The sequence below is a fragment of the Mesoplodon bidens genome (genome assembly GCF_964165515.1).
Source record: "Mesoplodon bidens genome assembly, chromosome: 5".
NCBI classification, from domain to species: Eukaryota; Metazoa; Chordata; class Mammalia; order Artiodactyla; family Ziphiidae; genus Mesoplodon; species Mesoplodon bidens.
Window position 1 is genome coordinate 98,914,236 of NC_138161.1, and position 23,710 is coordinate 98,937,945.

A 23,710-nucleotide genomic window follows, 5' to 3' on the forward strand; every position below is an offset into this window, starting at 1 on the left:
CCCTCCGTTCCAGGGGTGATGGCAGCTTCTTGCAACTGCCACCTTTGTTATGCTTAGAGTTTTCTTTTACCCCATTTACACAATAAAACAATTTTTTAAATTTACCCTGCTCAAATTACTGGTATGGTTTGTGTGTCTTGCCTGGACCCTGACTGATTACAATGTCCCTCAGGCCCAAGAATCAGAATGCCTGAGCCCAAATCCTGGCTTTAATACTACCTCTCTAGTTTCTCTGTACCTCCATTTCCTCATCTCTAAAATGCGGATATAAACACCACTTCTTTCACAAAGTTGTTGTGAAGTAGTAGGTGAAGTATTTATTTAGCATAGTTCCTGAAAGAAAATAAACGTTCAAAAAGTGTTTAGCTATTATCATTCAAAAGCACCCACTAAAAACAGAAAGGGCAGCCTGTTACCGATCCACAAATGGAATACTTTTGGAGCTTCATCACATACAGACAAGTAAAGGCCACAGGTAAAACCGCTACCTGTGATTTTTCAATCTATTTATACCAAGACATTTAGCTAATCAGTTGTCCAGGTCTATGCAGAACAAAAAGTGATTAGTAACTTCCAAGATTTTAAATTCTAGGAGTTTGTTTGTAAATTCAGAGTTCACAGCCTCACATTAGGAAATAACTTAAGACTTGCTCATTTCACTTACCCATGTAAAATATTAAAGCATAGTAATTTTAACATTAGTCAATCTCCCTTAGAAACAAATGATAAGAGCATAATGCAAATAGAGTTGGTTATACTAACTACACAAATAACTTGACATGGGAAGGAACTAGCATATTAGCCCATTTCTATCTATAGCAATGTTTGGGGGCATGAATGTCAGTTCCACAATAATTCTCACAGTAATGTACCTAATTTCCTATGGTAATTATACACTCACCCTAATTCTGTCATGCCGTCCATGAACTCCTGTTTGGAGAACTCGCACTGTGTTGCTGCTCTGAACTTCCACGCGATGATCAACACACTAATGCTGGCCGGATCCAGTGCCAGGTCATCACAGAACTGCTGTATACCATCTATTCCAATTTTATTTTCATCTTGAGGATCTTCAAAAACAACAATGCAACATGAAATCAGTGCCATACTTTACTGTGCTACTCCTGAAACTGAGAAAGGTATTGCTTTATATTCCATTTTTTTTAATGATCACGATAGACCAAAAATATGAAGCAATATTGCTCTATGAGATATTTTCCCCCTGTAATATTTAAAGCCACTTTGCCCCTGAAACAACATTCTTACAGTTAACAGCAAGATATATACCCAGATAGGCACCTGATTTTTAAGTCTCATTTATTCATATGAAAAAAGTTCCATACTTAACACACATTCAGAAAATCAGACACTCCTATATAGGGATAAAGGATTTTTACTGAACATAGCCACATTTTACAGAGGCATTCTAAACAGTATTATACACAGAAATTCTTTTTATCTTAAAGTTCATTTCACTACAGAAATCACTTCTTAAAGAATATCAAAAAAAACATAAACTCTGCAATTCAATTTTAATCACAATGCAAACATACGCTGTTCAAATTAAAGAAGAAAACCCCCAACTATCAATATTTACTTTTCAGACAGCAAAAATTTAAATACAAATACAAGAAGAAAGAGGCACTCATACACTGTTGTCAAATGTGATTTGTGATTTGAATAAAAAATTTGCACATCCTTTGATTTTTGGGGCATGAGCTATGCATAAAATATAATCCCACTTTTGGAAAAATTTTGAAATTTTTTTTGCGTATATATTTCTGCATAAACATAAAAGACCCAGAAAGTTGGACACCAGGCTATTAAATATTGGTTCCCTCAGGAGAATAAATAAGCAAAAGATGGAGAAACTATTAACTTTTTCCTTATTCAATCTATTCTGTATTAACTTTTTAAGTGTATATTACTTTATAATTATTTAAAGGTTATTAAAATTATTAGGCAGGTTTTCTTAAAATCCGCTCAGCTGAGTTTTATAAGAAAATGAGGGAAAAAACCTAGTCCCCCAGCCCCCATTCTCAAATTGGATCACAAAGGAGGAAAGGGGGGGGCGGATAAAGGGGGAGGAAATAAAGACACTAAGAAGAAATTTTAGTGAAAAGAGGAAAATAATTTTTCAGATTTCTTAAAGTAATTCTAAGATCTAAAGAGCTCTGTATCCACCCAATTAATGGTCTCTGTATCATTTGATTTCTCACAAGCAGCATGTAAATTTGGAAAACCTCATTCAAAATATTTAAAGTCACAAGCAAACACTCACCTTTGTATCTATTGTATAGTTGTTCTAACTTCTTCCTGTCCAATGATCCTTTTACACTCTCTCGTATATAAAGTTCAGGATTTTGGAAAAAATTGTCTGTTGCAACATCTAACTTCCAGTCATTTTGAGACAGACAACTTACTGCTGTTTTTTCACTAGACTGTGTGAAGATCATAAACTGACGAACTTTATCCTTCTGCGATGATTTCAACTTGTTCTATCGAAACCAGAAAATAAACTGAAACTGTGTAACATCACAAAAGACTAAGTATTTCTATACTGCTGACTAAATCATTTTTAGCAGTACATTTTCCTCGTAAAATATTAAAACGTTTAGTTCAAGACTTATTTTCGATCTATTAATCAGAAAGACAAATTTTTAAAAAATCTAAAACATAAAATTGGTATCATTTGGGGAAAGAAACTAGGACAGAGGCAAGAGAAGTTCACCCACCCTGCATTTCTCCTAAAATTGGGTCCTGTGAGCATGTACAAAGGCTCTCGAAGGGAAGGAGAGCTACTCTCAAAACCTTAACCAAGGGCTTCCCTGGTGGCGCAGTGGTTGAGAGTCCGCCTGCCGATGCAGGGACCACGAGTTCGTGCCCCGGTCCGGGAAGATCCCACAGGCTGCGCAGCGGCTGGGCCCGTGAGCCACGGCCGCTGAGCCTGCGCGTCCGGAGCCTGTGCTCCGCAATGGGAGAGGCCACAGCGGTGAGAGGCCCTCGTACCGCAAAAAAAAAAAAAAACCTTAACCAAGCAACAAAGCTCTAAGGGATGCTTAAGGAGTGGTGAGGAAGACCACCACTAATGTCACTAATGGTGACATTATTTAGCCAGTCAGAACAGTCAAGTGACCCTGAGGAACAATGAAATTAACAGGTATTTGTTGCAGTCCTAAAACCCATTATAAAGAATATGGGGTGCAATTCTCCCCAACCTCACCCCCACCCTACCCCCTTGTTTTCTTGCTATTTTTACCAATGTGAGAAAGCAACAGAATGTGAGAACTCTGCATTTCTCCTTGCATGCCCAGGAACCAAGATAATTATCCATAGAATTTCCTCATATTTTCAGTCAAATGAGAAGCAGTGAAATATGAACAAGTACCCCGCATCCTTCCAACAAAGGTTATTTTTCACAGAATTCTCTCTTTTTTACCCTGAAAGAATCACCTCTTTCCCTTAGCCTGAACCTAGCAGACGTTCTAACCAGCCTCCCTACTGTAATAACCTTCTCACTGGTCTTGTGTTGACACATATTCATTTCTCATCTGACCTAAGCCCTAAGCAAAATGAAGCAAGGCAATTAGGCCCTCCACTCTCTCCCAGTATCAAGGGCCATGTTCGTTTTCTCCTCTCATCCAAGCTGGTCTCCTATGCAATTTCAGCCTCCCCAGTATTACTCTTCCCTCTCGCGAGTCCTAATACCATCTCTCAGCAAAATACTTGGGTTCTTCCTGAGCTATTATTGCAAATGAAGGGGAAAAAAGCATGTGAGGAGGGCACACATTAATAGATACAGTGTTCTGTGGTTTAAGCAACACATCTGAAAACCCCAGCATTTTTGATCTGGCCCAAACTGACAGATCGCAAACCTCAACCACCTGATTGTACAGATGAGAGAACAGACCCCAAAGGTTAAGGAATTTGTTTAAAAAAATCACCCAGGTTATTATTAGTAGAAATGGGACAAGAACAGAAAGCTCTCATGAATCTGGGTCTTAGTAATCTTTCCATAAATCACACTGCTTGCTGTACATACTTATAAACCTTTTTAGGTTTTCAGGAAAAAGGCTACCAAAGATATAAATATTTCTACCTACCACAGAGTAAAAATAAGACTATGCAAAATCAAATATGAAAACCAACCCTATCTTTTATACCCTGGAGTCTAATCTGTCAGCCATACTCTTCTCTCTCTGTAAATATGTTATTGCTTAGGATTACAGATTAAAATCTCAATCTCTGTTCTCCATTAAAATTGAGAAACTATAAATTCACTAACCTCTCATTATTTCACAAATAACTCTACCACTTCTGGACACCCGATAACTCATATATTATTATGGGACACATCTCTCAAATGTCTAGGAGTCTTCCCTCTTGAAAAGTATCTCCTCAAGATGTTATTCAATTGCAACAAACCCATAATGAAATCAAATGCCAAGGAAGATACCTGTCTTATTTTAATATACTGTTTAACTGAAAGGAAACCACTTTGATTTCAACTTTTGTTACTGAGAGCTATTTTTAAAATTAGTATACCTTTCTAAGATATAGTATACATAAGAGATACAGTATCTAAGAGATATAGTATACTGACATATGTTTTAATCCTTTGAAGAACAGGGAAGTACCTAAGGGTCACTATGATTATCACTGACCACTGTATAATGCTGTACAAAGTACTGGAGATTAACCTAGAAGTATAACAACTACAGGCCACAACCTGGAAATTACTTTATAATTAAACCTGACATAACTTCTCTGTATAACCTTTTTCCATTCTCCTAAAAGTTAAAGGCAGCAAAACAATCAGGATTATTGGGGGTTTTATCATACAGTATTAAATCCGGTGTTCTCCTCTGAAGCTTGAATCAGTTTTGTTGAAGAGAGGGAGGAAAAACACAGCTTAAGTCACTTCTGCAAGCCTAAAAGAGTTGTTCACTCTACTAATGACTTCCTGTTGGAAAGCAAGATATTAGAAAATTGGGGGGACCAAGTTAAAAAGCAGTCTTATCCATAAAAACGAATAACAAAATTATGTAAGTGAATTATTTAACTCCATTTTGTATCTTATTTGAAATAAAAGTATATGTAATCAATAACGTCTATGTATATGCAAATAGAAACTATTTTAACTGGTTTAAATTTCCAGTACATGGGGCAATATCAATATATTTTAAGAAAAAGGGTTGCAGCTACCCATTTCCAACACCACAGAGGCTAATGAGTGATACCTTGCAGAGAACTGATAGTCTGAGTTCCTGCTAGGCCAAGTAGTAATAAGCAATTCCATTTCTGCAAAGTCTGGTAAGTACCCTCCCCTTTCTTGTACTTAAAATGTACTCTGACCATTTCTCTGTCAGCTCTCTGTGCCTAGAATAAATCTTAACACTTGCTCTCCTACCACGGAGGATGTACTCAATTCTGTAGTCCCAAAGGCTGTCCTAGACGAAAGCTGGAGTGGGCTACACAGACCTGCCCTTTTCCCAAGCCTATTTAGGAGAGCTACAACACTCCCACCCCCTTTTCCCAGGCCACAAGAGGGCACCAGGCAAGGTGTTCTGATTTTCTGAGTACAGCTCAAAGGTTTAAATTTCTATCAACTTAAGGAAGAGAAAAAGGATATCTAACCAGCAAAGAATTATTTTATAGGGGATGAGAGGGTGGATACAAAACTGAGGTGGAAGAAATAACAGATGGGTTGTCTTTGTTTCTACTACAAACCCAGTGGGTATCTTCCTAAGAGCAAAAACATATGACAACTACAATGATTCAGCACTCAAATGTAGTATATACTATTTAAGACTTATTTAAAAGGAACAAACTAGAGTGGTCATTAAATAAGATAAGGCAATACAATCTTCAGGACTCAAATGTGAAAACTATCTGGAGATTACCAAATTTTCAAGGAAATTCAATATTAAGTATGTAAAATGTATAAAATACAGAATATACCATGATTATTTTTAATTCTAGCAAAAAGGGAGGGAAGGAGAAAGGAAGAAGGGAGGAAAGAGGGGGGAGGGAGATAAAGAAATGCTGTCTCTTGTAATAGAAAGCTAATAACTGCATCAAAGATTACCAAAGTTAGAAATACTATTATTACTATAATCTAAACAGTAGAAAGCACCTACTTACTCATCTTTCCAAAATAAAAGAAAATCTGGTTATCAATATACATTAATACTTAAATCTAGCATGTTTGCAATTTTCTTCCACTCAAGAAATTTAACAATTACATTTAAAATAACAGTTTGGGGCTTCCCTGGTGGCGCAGTGGTTGAGAGTCCGCCTGCCGATGCAGGGGACGCGGGTTCGTGCCCTGGTCCGGGAGGATCCCACATGCCGCGGAGCGGCTAGGCCCGTGAGCCATGGCCGCTGAGCCTGCGCGTCCGGAGCCTGTGCTCCGCGGCGGGAGGGGCCACAGCAGTGAGAGGCCCGCGTACCGCAAAAAATAAATTAATTAATTAATTAAATAAAATAACAGTTTATCTGGGGTAAAAAAATCAAATACTTTGGATGTAGCCAAGTATCATATAGTCAAGTGTATGACCACTGAACTTACAAAGTCTACTGTGATAGAAGAATAGGGATTCAGAAAAACTCTATAATAAAAAAATAATGCTGCACCCTGGGGAGCGGCCACGGGGAGGGCCGGGGGAGGGGACGTCACCCCTGCCCGCCTCCCACTGTCCCGCCGCCCACCCGCAGGCTCCCGACAGAAGTCGGCGTCCAGCATCCCGCTACCCGGGACCCTCCCACCGGGCTCAACTCAGGCTCGGAACTGCAGGTGAACATCTTCACTGCCCGGGAATCACTGAGTGTGTGGACAGGACAGCCTCCTTGGAAGGCCGGCTATACCAGAGTCCCGCCTCAGCATGGGCCTTGCCATCGAGGCAGCTTCTCAGTCTGTGCTTGTCTGAGGGTGCTGCCCATCATGGCATGGGGGCAGCCATCTCCCAGGGGGTCCTCACTGCCATCATCTGCAACGGCCTCCTAGGCTTCTTGCTGCTGCTGCTCTGGGAAATTCTCTGCTGGGCCTGCCACTCCCGCTCTGCCAACATTGACTCCCTCTCCGAATCCAGTCCCAACTCCAGCCCTGGCCCCTGACCCGAGAAGGCTCCCCCGGCCCAGAAGCTCAGCCGTAAAGGCAGCTACCCGCTGCATCCCTGAAGGCCCCGGGCCTAGCCCAGAGTCTGGGACTTAAGTCCACCCCACTTGGAACCTGGAATCGGGATCCCAGGGTCCAGCCAGGCTGGGGTCCAGGACTCAGAGTCCAGCCTGTCTGGAGCTGGACCCAGCAGCCCAGAGTCTGGTCGGCCTGGCTCCAAGAGGGGCTCTGCTGGCCCTCGGTAGACAGGCCTGGGGTCGGGGTTCATGAGTTGGTGCTAGGGCCAGGGCCATCTGGACTCTGCTCCATCCCAGCGGTCGGGGCTGGGTCCACCGCCCCCTAGGCCGAGCGCCTCTAGGCCCTCGAGGTTGGGGAAGCAATCCATGGCAATAATGGGAGGGTGTCGAGGCTGGGCCCCTCCTCTGGAGCTCCTACTGTTTGCTGGATAATAAATGGAACTACAGCTTTAAAAAAAAAAAAAAACTCGTAAAGTTATAAAATTCCTCTTATAAGTATTTCCATCAAGAAAAACAATAAACATGGAAAATTATTTTCTAGTTAAATAAAAATAATTTTAATGGGTAACATTTTTAAAAGCAAAAAATTAAGATTCATTATTTCTATTATTCTGAATAGAATCTCACCCTTAAATTTCAATCTCTCACCCTTAAGTTTCAAATTCAGTCTAAACTCCAGAAAAAAAGACACCAAGGCCTTTATATTTTTAAAGGAATTAATTTCCTAACTCAATTCTAGTTATCTCAGGATTTGATGAATCTACTTCACACAAAAAAAAATGTTTAAAAAATCAAACACTGTAATGATCACCCATAATTTTCATTAAAAGCTCTGTATGTTGGGCTTCCCTGGTGGCGCAGTGGTTGAGAGTCCGCCTGCTGATGCAGGGGACACGGGTTCGTGCCCCGGTCCAGGAAGATCCCACATGCTGCGGAGCGGCTAGGCCTGTGAGCCATGGTCGCTGAGCCTGTGTGTCCGGAGCCTGTGCTCCGCAACGGGAGAGGCCACAACAGTGAGAGCCCCGCGTACCGCAAAAAAAAAAAAAAAAAAAAAAAAAAGCTCTGTATGTTGTTCTCATGTGTTTACCATATGATTAACAGTTTAACTTCATCTGAAATTTAGAAGAGCTGGTTTAAGTCCAGAAAATCATACTTTCCACATATGATACATAGTATTCAGCAGATAGAGCCAAATGTTACCAATATCCCAAATCACTCATCTATAAAAGGCCTTCTCACAGATTATAGGTCTGAAGTCAAAAGTACAAGAAAAATCAATTCAACTAACCAGACTACCTACTCCTAGGGAAGACTTTCACCTAGAGGTAAAGTTCTACCAGAAAGCCAGGCTAAGAATCTAGGTAGGAGTAGCTAGAAATTCTCTTCCCTTCCACCTGCAGCAGAGAGGTGAAGAGTGCAGACTCTCAAATCAAACTGGCAGGATGTTAATTCCACCTGTGCCTCCTAATTGCTGTGTGACATCGGGAAAATTACTTAATCTCTGTGCTACAATTTCTTCATTTGTAAATAGGGTGTGAAGGTTATCTGAACTAATTCAAGTTAAACTCTTAGAACTGTAACTAGGACATAGTAAGGACTCCTTACAAGTCCACAAAGAATATACTCCAGAGAAAAAATTTTATGTAAATAAGAAAGAATAACAACCACCATAATCACAACACTGGCAGCTAACGTTTATTTGAGCTCCTACTGTGTGCCAACTCTGTGCTAGATATTTAATTATTAACAATTCTGCAAGGTGGTTATCACTGATTCTGTTTTAGCAATGAGGAGACCAAGCCTCAGAGCTCGTTTTATCTAAACAGACTTATCCAAAAAGTAGCAGAGCCAGAAATGAAACCCTGGTGCCTGGCTTCAAGGCATGCAGTTTTCCATTTCTTCTACATAGTCGTCAAGTAGGAGAGAAAACAAAAAGGGCAAAAATGCAACCACTGAGTAATTATTGTGTGCACTGGGGAGAGAGGGGAATTGTGAACAATATTTCTTCACCTATTTTTATGGAAAAGTTAAATAAGTAATCAACTGACCTTTTCCCTTTCAAATGTAAACAATTTGCATTCTGACTAAAAATTGCAAATTAAACATTCCCTTACTAACTAAAAGGCTAATTTAAGGATAGAACTTCCTTTCAGGGTTTTTTGGGAAGGGGGGAGGGGAGAAGAGGTGGATTGGTTATTTTTAAGACAAGTAATTCATCAGGAAGAAAAAAATGTGTTTATAGTCCTGTCATAGTCTATTTTTAAAAAGATGGCCAAAATCTATAGCTTTAACTATACAGAGGTGGAAAATTAGGGGCACTGAAAGTCAGGGTTTCCTTTTCCAATGAGAAGGCTTGAAACCCAGAGTGGGGGGGGGGAAACATGTACAGGTCATAGCCAGATAATATAAGCAAATGTATACAATTTCAAATATTAAGCAAAACAAAAACCCAAACCCCCAGTATTCATGTAAATTATCATCTGCAGTATAGAATAGTTACTCATGGTAGGCCTGTGGGTCTTATTATTCATCCCTAAACTTCCTGCGCTTTGAATGACAGTTACAATGAACTCTTCTTTGAGAGGAGCTGCATTACTTCTAAGTCAAAAGTGGAATAATATACTATACTGTGTAAACATTGTACCCAACTATGTTTTATATTGATATAATGGCAATTCACCTGAAAAAATATTTCAGAAGTATATCTGTAAGATTCAAACTGGTTTTGTAGGCTTTTAAATAATTTTCCTCAAAGTTTTTAAAAAAATATACCATTAATGAAAATTTAAAGTATTTTCTCCTCCCCATCCTCAGAATTATTTTTCAAAAGATGACTACCACTGTAAATGGAATAAATGTTTTGATTCTGGTTTACAGAAGACTGTTTTGACTATTAAAAAGTTATTTTTGCTAATTCCTGATTATCTTTGATAATGGGATAGAAATAACCTCCTTACAATACTTGTGTTAGCCATCGTCTTTCAACTGATTCTCCCAAACTTAGTGCTTGAACATGTAACAAGTAGTCAAGGCAGCTAATTTAAATTCGCTCCTCCTCTCCAGAAACATCTTTTCTAAAGAAATCTTGAATTAACAAAAAGATTACTGAGGTGAAAACAAAACAACAACAACAAAGAATTAAATGAGATTTTTAAAGTTCCACAGTTAAAGAACTTATAATAATGACTAGCATTCTACAGTCATGGATATTTTTTTCATAAAGAGAATAAATGATCCTCAAAAAATGAAATTTCCTAATTCTAAGATTTGGTATCTACTCAAGTCCTAAATCTAGAAATGGTAAAATCCTATGTATAATAAGTAAGTGCTTTAAATGTTTACTGAAACAAAAATATCCTAATATAACAAAGGAATGGGCCACGTACTTCAACTTAATCTCTGTTGCTGAACACTATTCAGTGTTGAGGGATTCGAAAGTATAATGCAATAGAGTTCTTCAGCAAAGGACTGTTGAAAAGTAAATCTCTCTTAAAATTTTACAATGCAAATAAGCAGCCTAATCACTCTAAATGATTAGGTACTAATCATATAAAATGGATTCAACAAAGTGATGAAAGACATTTCAGTGGCATTTTCCCCTTCTGCTTTTGCTTTTTCTTAGGTGGGGGGTATACACCTAAAGTGACTAGGTAAACTAGATAGTCAGCAGGTTATTCAAGAGCTTGTTTGTGTCCACAAAGCAACTGAATCCTATTTGGAACTATCTCTCTTCATCAAATGTCATGGCTAATACTATCACAACCTGAACAACAACACACTCAAATTTAAAAGGGGGCTTTCTCACAGATTTTCATTATGCTTGACCCAACCTACAAAGCCAAAATCAAAAGAGCCACTTGACTCAAATGAACTCAGCTCTTTTAAAACTTAAAAAACAAAACAAAAAAACCACAAGTTAATTTTACTTTCAACTTTTTTTTACCATATGTACCAAAAAAGTTCTAATTTTTCAATTACTTAAATGTTTACATCAGATCATCTGATTTGATATGTAAACAACTAGGTCACTATTCAATATAAGGAAGAAACCAGAGTGAAACCAATCAAAAATTCCACACCTATACGGAAGGGGTGCTTGCTGGGTTTTTTTAAAAAAAAAAAAAAGGAGGAGGAGTAAATAAACTGGAGCCAGAGACCGGGCTTCTAATCCCGGCTCTGTCATATACTAGCTCTTTACCTTGGCCATCTCTTCAGAAACACTAAACCTCCTTTTTCAGGTATGTTAAAAGAAGGTAGCAATACCTATCTCACAAACTGGAGTGGAGATAAAGTAAGAGTTGTGAATTGTCTGACTAGCAGACGTATGTTCTCAGTAAAGATTAAGGTCCTTCTTCCTTCCCAAAGGCCCAGATTTTTGCATACAGTCATTAAACAACATGCAAACTACAAGAACATACTCAAAAGCAATCTACAAAAGAGATTGTGTTGTGTTGTTTTTATTAACCAGCATGGCTAGGTAAACTTGATGTTCAACTAGTTTTTACTGAATATTGGACAGTCATCTTAATCAGAATTCAAAACTCTGCACACAGAAACTGCATAAGTTGTCTTTAAAAACTGCTTTGAAGATAATTATGTATCCTATAATTTTAATAGGACACTATGAGCGAGTAGAAACAAAGTCTATCATACTACTCAGAATCCTTCACTGGCTTCCCATTTCTCTTGGAGTAAAAACACAATAACATCCTTACAATAGCCACCCATGCCCATCTCCACTCCTTACCACTCAGACCTCATCTGTTCCAACTCCCAACATGCCCCTCTCCCCCCACGTTACCCCAGCCACACTGGACTCAGGGCTCCTCAAACTCTCTCTGACCACATCTGTGCATGGCTTACTCTTTCATCTCCTAGTCAGCTCAAAACCCACTTCATCAGTGGTGCAAACACCATTTTGCAACCCCAAATCCACTGTGCCCCAACACTCCCAATTCTCCTCCATAACACTGCTTTTCTCCCATAGCCCTTAACACCTTCTAACATAGTAAGGAAGAAAAATATATGCTATGTTTATTATTTGTCTCTCCCTACTAAAATGTAACCCTCACCACGGCAGGGATTTTTATTTTTTCAGTGGGGGGGGGAATATATATATATATATATATATATATATATATATATTATATATTTATATATTTATATATTTATATATATATATATATTTATATAAAAATACATGTGTGTATATCCATATCCTCAGTGCCTAGAACAGTGCCTGGCACATGGTAGGCATTTAAGAAATAATTATTAAAATTAGTTAAGGCCCTCCCTTAATTACTTATGTATATGCAAAACAATGTGAAACGAGTTCTACAGAGACAACCTTCAACAGGCCTACATTAATCTGGACTTACAAACTCTGATATTTGTTGAAAATATAATCTTAAATTATAAGTCCACATATTTTTAAAAAAAACATTAAAAACAGTAAATTAACACCCTTAATCATTAATTTGAATTTTGTTATTTAACACTTTCACTAATAACACTTGGGTTTCCCTCTGTTTAAATGAGTAAATTAATTTCAAATCCAATTTTCAACCATTTCTTTAGATTTCATATGAGTTAAAAGATTACATGTACCACAAATACTGGGGGAAACAGTAAAACCAGGAAAAGTTAGTTTCAGTTCTGCAACTAACAATTTTGCAAACTTGAACCTCAAAACCTCCTTGATCTTCAATTTCTTCTTCTGTAAAAGGGAAGAGGAGTAAATTAGATGATCTCTGAAGCCATTTCAGGTCTAAAAATTCTATGATGCCGTGAGTCTATAAAAATCTAGTAGGTTACATAGTATACAAACTTCTCACACATCTAAGAAAAATAATTAAAATCAAAATTTTTAGCTGAATGTAACTTTGGAAATCATCAAATATCCTGTCCTCTTACAAATAAGAAAACAAGCCAGAAATCAAACACTTTTTAAAAAGGTTTTCAGGGGTAACAGAATATTGTCTAGTTTTGGAGCTATTTTTGGCCTTTTTATGTGGGTGTCAGGTAGGTTGAATGAACAATTTTTTTTTCTTCCACAACATATTCAGATATCCTGTCACTTAAATTTGCCCCAGAATTGACAATATAACATGTGCTCTAGAAATGGGCTGCATTACACACACAGAAAAACATTAGCCCCCAAATTGTATCAAGAAATAATAAGTAAAATAAATTTACAATGAAAAACTTAACTAGGAAATTCTTATGGCCTAACTTCTATTAGGGCCCATGGTGATTTAGTTTCCAAACTAACAAGAGCATACCAAGACAATTCTAGTGACATGACCTGAGTTCAGCCACAAAAAGTGTTTTAAGTTAGCGCTATCTTGTCATTAGTAGTGTAATTAAATAGTTATGGCTAAGTTCCAAAACTAGCTAATTTAATAGTAGTAAAAGGATAGAAGCTTACAAGCTCCAATACAAGCTGAACTCTCATATGAACCACATGACTCCTGAATTCGTAACAAGTAATGAGCATTATCAACACTTTGGATTCCAGAGGATGATGCTGATTGGAGACTATTATGAGCAGAACACATTTCAATGCTCTCAGAGTGTTTACCGGGGAATTACATTTCATTACTTCAAGCATACTCTTACAAGCCAAGAGTCTGGAAACTTCAGGAGTAATGTCTATGACCGTCAAAATGCTTAAGAAATTGGAAACTGTTTAGCCGCCCTGGTGGATCTTTAAACATTGTAACATCAATCTAAACATTCACCTGTACTTTATGGCAAAGTTTTCTTACAAATACAAATGGTAAACTTTCATGGAACTTACCACAGAACCTAAGTTCTTGAATATATGGCAAACTAAACCACATATCCATACGCGAGACACCAAAATTCTGCCAAGTTGGAGGCTGAGACTAGGTAAGTGTCATACAGCAGAAATAAGACCAGCTAAAAACAAGACACCGGGGCATTCCCTTAACAGACACACACATACACCCTCCTCAAAGAGGCCTTTATGTTCCCCATGAGCAAAAGGACAAGAACATCATTTTCACTGTCTATTCATACAGTAACCTGCATGGAATTCAACTCATGCTCAGATTATAATACTAAAACATAGCTTCTGAAAAACATAAAGTCCAATAATCAGGTACATAATTACCAAAATGTAAACAGATAACTTGAATACCACGTCTTCAAGCTTGTAAGACATTTTCCAAACAAAAAAGGGAGAGGGCACTAACTTGACAAACTGTTTTTTAAACATCACGAATGGTTTTTAACTGGCATAATAAAGCAATTACTCCTCCCACCCCAAGGAAATAAAATATGTGCCCAAAAGGTAGCAAGTCTGTTTCTCCTAATTTTATGAAATGAGAACAGGTTGCACTTCCGTACTCCCCCCCTCCACGTCCCCCAAGCTCAGCGGTCTCCCATGTTCTCAGTAGAGAGGTAAATATAACCTCCACCAACTGGCCAGTGAAACTCCCATTTTCCAGGACTACGGGGCGCATCGAGAGGTGATGGAGAAAGGAAAAGAGCTGTTACCCCGCCCCAAGCAAAACTGCCTGGAGACTTGAGGGGTGTTGGAGCCGGAGCGGAGGAGGGAGGGGAGAGCCGGGAAAGTCTTTCCTTCTCCCCGGCGGAGCGGAGGGGGAAGCCCCGGCTCCGGGCGGGGGGAGGCTCCTCACCCGGAACCCCGGACCCCGGTCCCCGGCCAGACACAATGGAGCCGGCGTGGGGGCCGGGCAGAGACAGAGCCTTTGCCCCATCCCCTCCCCCAGCCCCAACGCCTCCCCTAGCCGCGCCGGGCCCAGCAAGGGGCACCCGGGGCCGCTCCCCGCGCCCCAAACTACCCGGGGCTCCCGACTAGGCCCGGCTCCGCTCCGCCTCCTCGGCTCTCGCGTAGCAGCGGCGCCCGGGCGGGAAGGGGCGAAGGAGGAAGGGAGAGGCGGGGAGGAGAGCCCCGCCGGGGAGCTGGACGGAGGCCGCGGGCCGAAGCTCGGGGCGGCAGGGTCGCCCCGGGGCGGAGGGCGGCCGGGGCGGGGGTGCGCGGCTGCGCCGGCCCCCAGCCGGCGGGGCGGGCGGCCGCAGTGCCTCACCATGTTGGTGTCCTCCAGGCCTCTCCCCTCCTCCTCCGGCTCCGCAGCGAATGGACGGCGGCGGCGGCGGCGGCTCCTCTCACGGGCTCGCCGGGCTCCCGCTCATGCGCAGTGCGGGGCGGCCCCAGCGCGGCCCGAAGAGGCAGCCCCGGGCCTCCGGGAGGCGGAGGGACTGGGGCGGGCGGGCGGCGGGCGCCCCGCGCGGGGCTTCCCCTGGGCGCGAGGGTCCCCCCGGGCGGGGGGCGCGGGGGGGGCCAGGGGGCGACGCACACGCTGCGCGCGCCGACATCCTCCCGCCGCGCCCGGCGGGTGGGGGGCCGGGCGACACCACCTCCGCTTCCTACGCGCTCCTTCCGCCGTCCGATGGCCAGGGCCGTGTCTACACCGTCTCGAGGAGGGGAAGAGCTGTGGCCGATAACTTATGCAGCTGGGGGCGCTTGGAAGGGCTAGGACTGAGGCGCTAGATCCGTCCCAAACCACCCCTCCGCATAAATATCCACACCCCCCCCAAAAAGGAAGAAAACAGTAAAAACACCTCCGTCACCAAGTGTTTTCTTCTCCCAGTCCAGTGTCTGGACTGCGTCGGGTTCCCCACGTGAACATGTCAGAGGAGACCTTAGTCTAGCCATGTGGGAGCTGGAATGCCCTTTGGAATGGCCCAGACTCTAACCAGACCTGTGTCCACCGGAAGACTGGTGGGATGGCCCTAGGGTTCCAGGCGAGGAAGACTGAGCATTCAGGGCCCCATTCATGCCACACTGGTGGCAGATATCAGCGCCTACCACTTTCTCTAAATATCCGCTTAGTTCAGCCTTCCTATGGTAAAGTTTTGGGAAGTAACGAACATCTTTTTTACTGAGGGTTGATGTCAGGCTTGTCCTAATTTTGGTTCTAAGTCTGCTACGGCTGAGGGTACCAGGATTCTCTGCTGGGGGTCAAGTGGACAAGTATGTGCTGCAAGGAGTAGAAAAGACTCTTTGGAGTGGTCCCTGCCCTTAAGAAATTGACTATCCAATTGAAGAGATGAGACACTTTCAAACACAAAGGAAGGAAATAAGAAAAACAGGTAATAAAGCAAACATCAGAAAATCACATCTAAGACTGAGCCAAAAAATCTGTGTTTCAGAACAGAACCAACCTGAGTGGAAGCATTATCACCCTCACCTGTTATCACTGTACTCAGCAACATCCTTTTCCCCCCAACCCTGGCATAGTCTGCCAGATCAACCCTATAACTTTATGGCTTTGAAATTCTTATCAAAGCAACAGAACTTCTTTGGCAACTCCTGGGGGCCTCCTAACACTTCCTGGAGCAGCCATGTATCAGGAGCTCCAGGGACTCTACCAAAACAGATCCTGGGCCACCACTAAGCATACATCGATTCTTTTCAACAACCTTCAGTGTATACATATTAATGTGCCAGTCTCCTTGCTAGGCTCTGGGAAAACAGCTTGGTCAGGACAGGCCAGATCTGCCTTGTGCAGCAAGCCTGAAGCTGGACCACATCAATGGATGTTCTCCAGGAATTCACCTAGCATTTGACCTGAAATATCAACTAACATCTAGGGTCTTAATGAAGAGGGTTCACTGTATCTCCTTCCCCATACTGTTATACTTCACTGAGGTAATACCTCATGGGTTTTAAGCTCTTTTTCCTAATTGCCAACTCCAGCAAACAGCTCTTAGTTCTCATTCTACTTGACCTCTCTCCTGCATTAGAACACTTCTTCCTTAAATTCCCTCTCCATCATTTGCCATGATCCACTTTCTTCTGTGTTTCCTCCTTCCTCTGTGACCACTCTCCTTGGCTGGCTCAGCTCTCTTTGGCTCTTAAATCGTGGGCTTTCCAGAACTATCCCTGAATCTCTTCCTGTATATGAGCTGTGTCATGCTCTCACTCACATTCCCACAATGTCAACTACTACCTGTGTCTTGAGGAGTCCTAAATCTTGACTTTGAGGTCCTGAGTGGCAGGCCTACACACTAATTTTGGTTACTCCACAGGCCTGTCAATCTTGACAAATCCAAAACCTTATCCCCAAACCTGCTTTTCCTCCTGTCTTTTTACCAGATCATCCAAGCCAGAAATCTAAGTCATTCACAACTCCTTCTACTTCATCCACCTTAATCTAATAGCTCACCAAACCTCATCAGTTTTACCACCTAAATAACTTTGTATCTGCATTCTATTCTCTATCCCTCAGCCAAGCCTATATTATCTCTCTTCTCATCAACAGCCTCTTAACCAATGTTCTGGCCTCTACTCTTTCCCCACCACTCCAGAGTTCTCTTTCTATAACACAAATCTGAATTTCATCCTTAAAACTCTCGTTGGGCTCCATAAACGTGAGCCTCTTTGGTGTGGCATACAAGGCTCTCTCCCCACAATCTGTCCACTCACCTTGCTGTTTTCCACCACCTCCCACACAAATACACCTCATATTTCAGTTTTAAAAATCCAAACCTGCCATTTCTCATTCTGCTATCCCTGGAGGACTGGCTAACACTGAGGGCTTTCCATGTACCAGGCACTGTTTTAAACCCACGACACATTCTAACTCACATAATCCTCACTTCAACCTATGAACTATGACCAATGATTATGCCCATTCTACCAAGGAAGAAACTGAAACATGGAGAGGTTAAATAACATGCCAAATGTTCCTCAGCTGATATGTAGTAGAGCTGGGACCTAAACCCAGATAGTCTGGCTACAGACTCTATTCTCTTAACCACCACACTGTATTTCCTACCAAGACCTCACACTCAACTCAAAGACCATCTTCTCTGTGATTATCTGCTGACCTCATCACCTGGATTCCAGCTGGTAGGTATGTTTCTCCTTCTGTACTTCTGTGACTGCTTGTATACACTTCTATTACACTTATGACATATGATAATTATTAGCCTCCATGACTTCCCCTGCCAGGTTGTGCACTGCTCCAGGCCAGAGACCCAGTTGCACACATCTTTGAGTTTTCAGTGTCAAAATGAGTGCCGAGGGACTTCCCTGGTGGTCCAGTGGTTAAGAATCCGCTTTCCAATTCAGGGGACGCGGGTTCAATCCCTGGTCGGGAACTAAGATCCCACATGCCGCGGGGGCAACTAAGCCCACGTGCTGCAACTACTGAGCATGAGGGCCACAACTAGAGAGCCCACGTGCCGCAATGAAGCTCCTGTGTGCCACAACTAAGACCCGATGCAGCCAATGTAAATAAATAAATAAATAAATATTTTTAAAAATCAGTGTCGAGGGCTTCCCTGGTGGCGCAGTGGTTGAGAGTCCGCCTGCCGATGCAGGGGACACGGGTTCGTGCCCCTATCCCGGAAGATCCCACATGCCGCGCAGCGGCTGGGCCCGCGAGCCATGGCCGCGGAGCCTGTGTGTCCGGAGCCTGTGCTCCGCAACGGGAGAAGCCACAGCAGTGAGAGGCCCGCGTACAGCAAAAAAAAAAAAAAATCAGTGCCGAGCATATAGGAGATATATATATATATATATATATATATATATATATATATATATATATATATGCTACGTGGCAATACTTGGATAAATTAAAAGAAAGAAGTTATCTAATTGATGTCTTACCTGCCTTAAGACTGTGCCTATATTGTTTGTTATTGTAATGGAATGTCTTTCCTCCTTGGCAGATGTATGTTATACCATATGGTCAGATGGTAAATGTAGTAGCAACTGTACCCATTACTACACTTCCAAGCTACAGTACTGAATGTGAAGTGGAGAATTATTACTCAATCGTTATTGAGTTAGAGAAACATACTTGTTAAAATTGTCCTGATTACTTTTTAAATGGAAAAATCCTGAAGATAAAGCATAAATTACAAGATTTAATTAACTAAAGAATATTCATTAACATGTTCATATCACTTTTTATGTTATGAGGTTTCAAGTATTTGTTAAGAAGTTGAGGTTTCTTAAGTAGAGAATTTAGAAAGATTTTCTGCAGTGACAATTTCAATATAACAAGACAAATAAGATAGAAACATCTAGCTGAAATCCACTATCATTCTCCCTCTCCCCCACAAGATAGATATCTGTATCTATACATAGATATGGAAAAGGTATCGATATATAGATACACATATGTATATATACACACACACACATGTGTGTGTGTATATATATGGAGAAAACGCATACACACATATCTAGTCACTGTATACTTATAGATACATAGACAAGTATACAGTATTTGTACATAGTATAATTTTTCAAGGTAAAACATGCAACTATTTGAAAATAATTGTTGCCTCAGATGTTTAAAAATTCATGTTAATATATGTATATTTGCTGATAAAATTGTTACAAGTCTGTTTAAAGAAACATGTAAAACCAAGGATTCCATACTTTTAAAATCTATCTTTCAGCAAAGAGAAAGAGCATAAGCAATCTGAAAAGACAGATTGCTAACATTTCTGGTAGTTCATCTAGCTAAAATTAAGCTTGCAGGGTAACTATGTAGACATAGTTACAGTTCAAAGGAACTAGTCTGGGACACACAGCCACCACCCTCCCACACTTAACTTGGGTGGACTCAGTTTTGCCCAACATTTATATAAACGTGCTTATTGAATTCAAGCTTGCCTATTTATAAATATGTAAGAGTAAATGAGACTGACCAATGCAACCTATTTTAGTTAGAGTGAAACATGACATTTAGATTTTATCAGTCCAGAATTATAACTTTTTAAAGGTACAGCAGACAGGATTAGGCCTCAAGGACAGGGATGTCTAATGTGAGAACCATGGTCCCAAATTCACACCAAACTCACCAGAGTAGGGGAAGAGGTGGAAGGTTTCGGGCGCTCCTGTCCTTGATAAATGTTACCAGTGAAGCCAAAGAAATGACTGCCTGAGACTCTTTCCCCAACATTCTGAATCATTTGTAAAGGAATCCTTAATCAGGACAAGGGAATAAACTTCAAGGAGTGTCCCTAGGAAACTGGACACCATTGTCCTCTTCACACAAAAGAGCCAATAAAAGCAGTATTCCAGTGGGTCACCTTCTAAATAGGAAAATGGGAATATTCATCTCAAGGTACATGTGAATCTGTTGATTTTAGCTGCTCCACACTCATGCTGGAGGAACGGAATTTGCAGTAACAGCTGAGACTGGAGGGCCAGCAACGGGAAACCATCTGAGACCATCACTGATGATGTCACAATGCCCTACTGTCCCAGGAGGTCCATCCTGGACCTCCCTGCCTTGCTCAGCTTGGTCCTTCCTACATGATACTGTGGCTCAGCCCAGGTATCTGTCTAGAACAATTCTGCTCAGCTGCAATGAGTGAATTCATTGAAATCATAATGACTGAAACAGTTCTACAGGTAGCAGGCTAGATGATCAACTAGAATCCCAGGCATTTGTTCCTTGGTACCTTCGGTGTCCTCATAATTTTCCACTGATGATGACACAGGAAAAGCTGGTACTGAATCAAAACCTTGCTTTTCTGTCTTTATTCACTGGATAGTTCATAAGGCATGCAGATTTCTCTGGGACTTGATATTCTCAAAATGAAGAGGCTGGGCTGAACTGTAATAAGTTTCTATCAACCCCTAAGTTTGTTTGATTCCTTTCTGGTAGACTATCATGAGCTGTCCTCGAATATCAGGAAAGCAGAGCCTGTCTCATTTATTCACTCATTCATTCACTGTGCAGAGTATGAAGCACCTAAGCTAGCACCACACTGACAAATACAATGCAAGCCACAAACGTGAGGCACATATGACATTTAAGTTTTTCTAGTATTGAAATTTTTTAAAAGTAAAAAGAAACAGGCTTCACCTGTTTTGTTTTTAATATTTTATTTAATCCAAGATAGCCAAGATATCAGTGTTTCAACATGTACTCAATATAAAATATTTTTGAGATATTTGACTTTTTTTTTCATAGTAAGTCTTTGAAACCTGATGTGTATGTTACACTTAAAGTCATCTTAATTTGGACCAGTCACATTTCAAGTGCTCCTGCACAAGCAGGAGAGCGTGGGCTTCGAGTTACTTGGATCTTCACTTGAACAAGAGTCTACTGCTTATTTTGGTGATGATGTTGGCATATTTCTTAATATGAGCCCCAGTTCCTTTATCTCCAAAATACCTACCTCAGAGTATGGTGAATGGCTACTATATTGGTCAGCACTGGCTTAGGCAGTGGCTGGCCTGCAGTGGATGCCCAACAAATGGGAGTAATAAGTACTCTTACTTCTGGGAAATAGATGAAAACCAAAGTAAACCTGGAATATCAATATATAACCAATAGTAGCACAAAAATATTTAGCATTTGGGAAGCTAACACAGTTCAACTGGAGGAAAAAAAATTGGCAGGAAGGCAATAAGAATTATTATTATTTTTTTTTGGCCATGCCACACGGCATGTAGGATCTTTGTTCCTTGATCAGAGATCAAACCCACACCCCCTGCATTGGAAGCACGGAGTCTTAACCACTGGACCGCCAGGGAAGTCCCAAGAATTATTCTTTAAATACGCATCTATATCTGGGATAAATGTTTTCAGTGTGTATAGCAAACTAGGAAAATCACCTATACGCATTAATAAATGTCTACCAAGCACCAATAATCTGCCTGACCCTGAACATGTCATCCTATTAAATGTAATTTCTGCATTTTTCAATCAAAAGTAGACATATTAAACACTGAAATGCATTTCACAAGCCCTTTAGAGTTCTGAGGTGTTTCCCTCAGGGCTACACACTAAGTAAATACCATTTTTTCTATTTCCTTCAAGATATGTCACTCTTTTCAAAGAAATTATTTGGGATTGGAGACGAGAAGAGTTTGGTGAAAGAGAGAGTTTCTGTACAAATATGGTAAAACTAAAAAGGTTAATATCAAGGTCAGTTTAGCCCTACAGCACTGTGAAAGAGAAAAAAACAATTAAAAAATGTTAATGTGAGATTATCATTTTGAAAATAAATATACAGAAAGAGGAAGTCAATGAAGGAATCTAAAGATGAAACCCAAATGGGTTAATCTGTTGTGGGAGACCTGGAAACACCCTTCAGGACATTTGGGAAAAGAGATGACAGGGCAAAGCTCTTTATAGATGAAATGTGACCTGGCCACCCTTAATTGACCACAAGTGAAAGAAAGGAAAATGTGGCTACAGATGACCACTTTGAAACAAAAAATAATGAATTTTAGAGAACTTGAAGAGGTCCCTTGATTTTGTTGGTAGTCTGACCTGGAAGAAGGGTGAGGGGGTTAACGGTTGAGTGGAGGGGAAGCAAGCATGAAGGTCCAGGGTCAGGCCTGACGGGTGAGCTCTAGGGAGGTGTTGGTGACAGCATAATTTGCAGATCAGGTCTGGCTGGAAAGAACAGCCAGAGGGAGGGGTTAGGAGAGAGGAAGAGATTATTTTCATTCCTGATCGATAGGATACAGTGCTACAGAGTAACAACATAGCTGTGAAATGTGTAAGAGAACACCTGGCTCAGGCTGGACAGATGTGACAGGGCCACATACCTTGGGTGAAGAGCCCAGGTTCTTAGTCCACTTCCCCCAGAGCCAGATGTTTCATGTGTTTGGTTGATCTTGTGGCTGAGAAGTGCCTAAGATTTGATTCCAGTCTTTCAGATGGATGATTTCTCAAAAGAAATAATGAATAATATTGTCAGTTATGAAGGTACTAAAGTTGGAATATTTTCTTTACATTATATGAAGTTCAGATTCCTTTTTTTTTTTACATTTGTATTTCTCTTATTTAACTTAGAAACTGAGAAGTGGCATCAACTTTAAACACTTGAAATAGGCCTATATCATGAAAATTTCAAAGGGTTACATGAAAAAGTCAAAGACTAAGACATTGGTGTTCTAGTCTGTCTCCATATGACTGGGCAAATTATACCTGTCTCCTCAGAACCACAATTCCTCAGAATGGCAAATTTGGATTAGATAAATTCTTGGTTCCCTTCCAACTTCAAATCTGAGCTTTACTCAAAATTCTAGGAAGTATAATTGTTCTCATTCAGTCATTTATTTCAACATTCATTGAACACCTATGTGTCAACCGCAGTGTGAAATACTAGGAATATAAAGAAAGAACCAAATAGTCCCGGCATCACTGCCCACCCACCCCAGGAACTTAGGATCAGGCAATGTGGAAGCTATGAGAGTTGAAGAAAGGGTCTTTGGGAAGGTTCTACAAGTCCTGCATCTAGGAAACCCAACAGGACTATGGGCACAAGGCTGTGTGTAGCAGGAGAGCGTGGGCTTCGAGTTACTTGGATCTTCGCTTGAACAAGAGTCTACTGCTTATTTTGGTGGTGATGTTGGCATATTTCTTAATATGAGCCCCAGTTCCTTTATCTCCAAAATACCTACCTCAGAGTATTGTGTGAAAAGTCAATTAGACAAGAAAAGACCACAAATAAATGTTGGTGAGGATGTGGAAAAAAGGGAACACTTCTACACTGTTGATGGGACTATAAATTGGTACAGCCATGGTAGAAAACAGTATGG

The 23,710-nt window shown here is 40.9% G+C and overlaps 1 protein-coding gene and 1 pseudogene across 3 annotated transcripts in view; one reads left to right on the forward strand and one right to left on the reverse strand.

Annotated features, from left to right (window-relative positions):
- Nucleotides 1-15,354, reverse strand: part of DCUN1D1 (defective in cullin neddylation 1 domain containing 1) — a 31,848-nt gene extending 16,494 nt beyond the window's left edge. Inside the window, exons 1-3 of one of the 2 annotated variants that reach the window (XM_081235550.1) lie at nt 15,210-15,354; nt 2,282-2,498; nt 902-1,070 (exon numbers count right to left, since the gene is read on the reverse strand). In XM_081235550.1, the coding sequence (XP_081091676.1) occupies nt 902-1,070; nt 2,282-2,498; nt 15,210-15,212 (389 nt within the window). In that variant the 5' untranslated portion in view covers nt 15,213-15,354. Of the gene's footprint in view, nt 1-901; nt 1,071-2,281; nt 2,499-14,269; nt 14,291-15,209 lie in introns of those variants that run through there. The other variant, XM_081235549.1, reaches the window with a different exon arrangement.
- Nucleotides 6,845-8,435, forward strand: LOC308617380 (adropin-like; annotated as a pseudogene). Its single transcript has one exon. The product of its transcript is annotated as an adropin-like (transcript).
- Nucleotides 15,355-23,710: the final 8,356 nt, after the last annotated feature.